At 61.8% G+C, this 2,810-nt stretch overlaps 1 protein-coding gene across 1 annotated transcript in view; it reads right to left on the bottom strand.

The window, feature by feature from the left end:
* Positions 1–2,810, bottom strand: part of KIAA0100 (KIAA0100 ortholog) — a gene marked incomplete at its 5' end in the record, with an annotated part of 12,649 nt that overhangs the window by 1,200 nt on the left and 8,639 nt on the right. The window contains 10 exon segments of the mRNA XM_009865960.1: positions 198–334; positions 423–533; positions 613–699; positions 781–961; positions 1,047–1,168; positions 1,252–1,407; positions 1,486–1,607; positions 1,909–2,091; positions 2,268–2,369; positions 2,477–2,681. Of these exon segments, the coding sequence (XP_009864262.1) occupies positions 198–334; positions 423–533; positions 613–699; positions 781–961; positions 1,047–1,168; positions 1,252–1,407; positions 1,486–1,607; positions 1,909–2,091; positions 2,268–2,369; positions 2,477–2,681 (1,406 nt within the window).

The following is a 2,810-nucleotide window of genomic DNA, read 5'->3' as shown; positions in this document are numbered from 1 at the left end:
GGGCGCCCCCCATCCAGACCCTTCCCACCATCGCTGCTCTCCCCTCCAGCTCCCTGCCCACAGGGGAGACCACAAGTCTCTGTTCCTTGATGTGTGGCCCACCAGCAGCTCCCCATAAACATAACCTGGCCACGCAGCCAGAGCTGCTCAAGGACATCACTCAAGGGCCGGGGAAGAGGGTGACCGTGAGCCTCTCACCCGTTGTCACCAGCTTGGACTTGTCTTCCTCATCCCCCACCTCCTCCTCTTCCACATTGCGGCCAGGGAAGAAGAAACCCATCATCCTGTGGAAGAACTGGTGGGTGAGCTGGATGGTGAGGGGTACCACGTTCACCTGAGGGGAAAGAGATGCACGTCAGCTCCAGGCACACGCTGCCCGCGCCCCATGGGGACCCTGTCACCTTCCGCCCTGGCCCCACCACCTCGAAATGCTCCTTGATGGAGATGCCTCCCACCGGCGGCCGGACTTTGCTGAAAATCCTCAGTGCCAGTTGCCTCCCGGACTGGCAGGAGCTCTGGGGACGCAGCACCACCTGCAGGGAAGAGGATGGGTGGCCAGAGTGAGGACGGGTCCCCAGGGTGTAGCGCTGTTCTCCTCTGGCTGCCGCTTGCCTTGTACACAGCGTTGGGCAGGAGGTTGTTCATGGTGACCCAGCCCAGTTCCAGCAGATGCTCAGCCGTGTCATCAGACTTGTTGACCTGCAACACACAGACCTCTCAGCCCCGCAAGTCCCTGTCCCCTGGTTCGGGGGCCACGGGTGCTACCGGCCACCTTGGTACCTTGCTGTAGAGGAAGCGCTGGAGCTCCAGCTCGGCTATGCCCAGCTGCCCGTCCTCCTCGGTCAGGCGCCAGCGTGCCTGGGCGAAGTAGAACTCAGTCCGCCGCGCCACGCTCACATCCTCAGGCTGCTTTCGCAGCTCCATCTTGTTGGCTCGCTGCAGCTGGAAGTCCTTGAAACACCTGCATGGAGAGGGGAGTGCTGGGATGTGGGAGCCTGGGAGTAAAGGGGACACAACACTGGGCAAGCCAGAGATGGCCCCTTAACCTGATCAGTATGTTCAGCTCCTCGCTCTCCAGCTGCAGGTCAGCTTTCTCCTGGCTCAGCTGCTGCTGCAGCCTGTGGTTGAGGTCGAGCAGGCTCTCGTTTTTGCTGTCATCCTGCAAGGACTGAAGGACAGACAACCCTCAGCACCCTCTGCCCCAGAGCAGGGACGCTGGGAAGCCAAGGGCCTGCCTGGATGCAGGCTCACCTTCACGTTGGAGTACATCTGCTTCTCCAGCTGCCGGATCTGGGCAACGTGTTGCCTCACAGCTTCTTGCAGGTGCAGGATACTGCTGCGCTGCTCCTCAGGGTTGCTGGAGATTTCCAGCTGGAAGCGCACCCGCTGCTTCTTCTCGCTGTGCTCCTGGACAGGGGAATAGGGGAAGGTTAGGATTGCTCTCAGTGAGGTGAGTGACACGGTGACCTGAAGCCTTGCGGGTACCTTGCGTTTGGGCTCCACGTGCAGCAGCAGGTTGTTGACTATGTCGAGGATCATGGCGTACTGCGCGGGGTTGGTGGAGATCTCCAGGTCATGGTGGATCAGTGTGAACGTATCCACAGCTCCTGCAGGGACCCACAAAGGGCAAGTGGGGCCTCAGCAGGGCCAAAAATGGGATGCATGTGGGTGCCAGGCAGAGATGGAGAGGGACAGGGAATGAGACAAGGTGGTTACACTGGTTCCAGCAGGCACAGCATGTCCAGCATCACCTGGAGCACTGCCATGGGGCTGGGGACCCCTCCTGTAGGCACTCCTCAGATTGCAGCGGGGCCCAGACAGACCATCCCTGGATTTGGCTGGCACCTGTGAGTCGGCTCAGAGCTCCACACCCCAAGACACATTGACACATTGCCTGGATGTACTCACCCTCCTGCTTCTTCAGTAGATCCTCCTTCTCCTGGTTGGCAGGAGTCTCGGGAGGCTTTATCTGCGTGGCCAGCTCGGGGTCGATGTCATGGCTGTAGCTGATGTAGTACATGCGGCAGCTGCAGCGAGAAATGATCCTCTGCACCTGCTGGGTTTGCTGCGCTTCCGAGGGCTGGTTCCAGTCTGGGGACAAGCAGGGGGACCAGGGTCAGAGCATCGTGTCCCAATTCGTTGGGGACCTCATGGTGCAGGGCTCAGAGCCTGGAGCCACTCAGGAACAAGCCAGGAGCTCTCAGCTTCACCAGCCTCGGGTTCACACACGAGGGGGATCGGGGCAGGTGCAGCTGTCGAGGTGGGACCTGTGGTGGTGCTGACCATGCCCCCCCCCGCCTGTCCGCTCTCCATCAGCTCCTGCACGGAGTCCAGGCTCCGCTGCCGATGCTCCTCAATATTTTTCACCTGGGGAGGCAAGGAGGCACTGCTGGCTGTCCCTGCCTCAGCCAGGGCACCAACGTCACCTGTCCCCTACACAGCCCCCCCAGCCCAGCCCCCCCGGAGCTGCTCCCCTCCAGCCAGAGCTGCCCGTGCTCCCTCTCGGTGGGACTGCTCTCTGTCGTGGCGAAGTACTGCATGCCGTCCAGCAAGCAGGTCCAAGATGTTTTCTGCTTCAGCGTGTCCCCGTACCAGGCGGGGTGGTGCTGGCACTGCAGCAACTGGGCCTTCGCAGCGGACACGATCACACAGCCCTCGGTCTCGGCGCCGCGCAGCACCATCTGCAGGGTGACAGACCCTGGGGGTCAGAGGAGCCCTTCTGGGGGAGGGCACGGCTCTTCTCACAGCAAGGCCATGGGGTGTGAAAAGCGTGGGGACAGGGCAGGCTGGCCGAGGGCAGGCCGGGACCT

Source organism: Apaloderma vittatum, unplaced genomic scaffold (genome assembly GCF_000703405.1).
Source record: "Apaloderma vittatum isolate BGI_N311 unplaced genomic scaffold, ASM70340v1 scaffold28223, whole genome shotgun sequence".
Taxonomy (NCBI): domain Eukaryota; kingdom Metazoa; phylum Chordata; class Aves; order Trogoniformes; family Trogonidae; genus Apaloderma; species Apaloderma vittatum.
The sequence above is the reverse complement of the archived record's forward strand: the minus strand, read 5'-3'. Positions and strand labels throughout refer to the sequence as shown.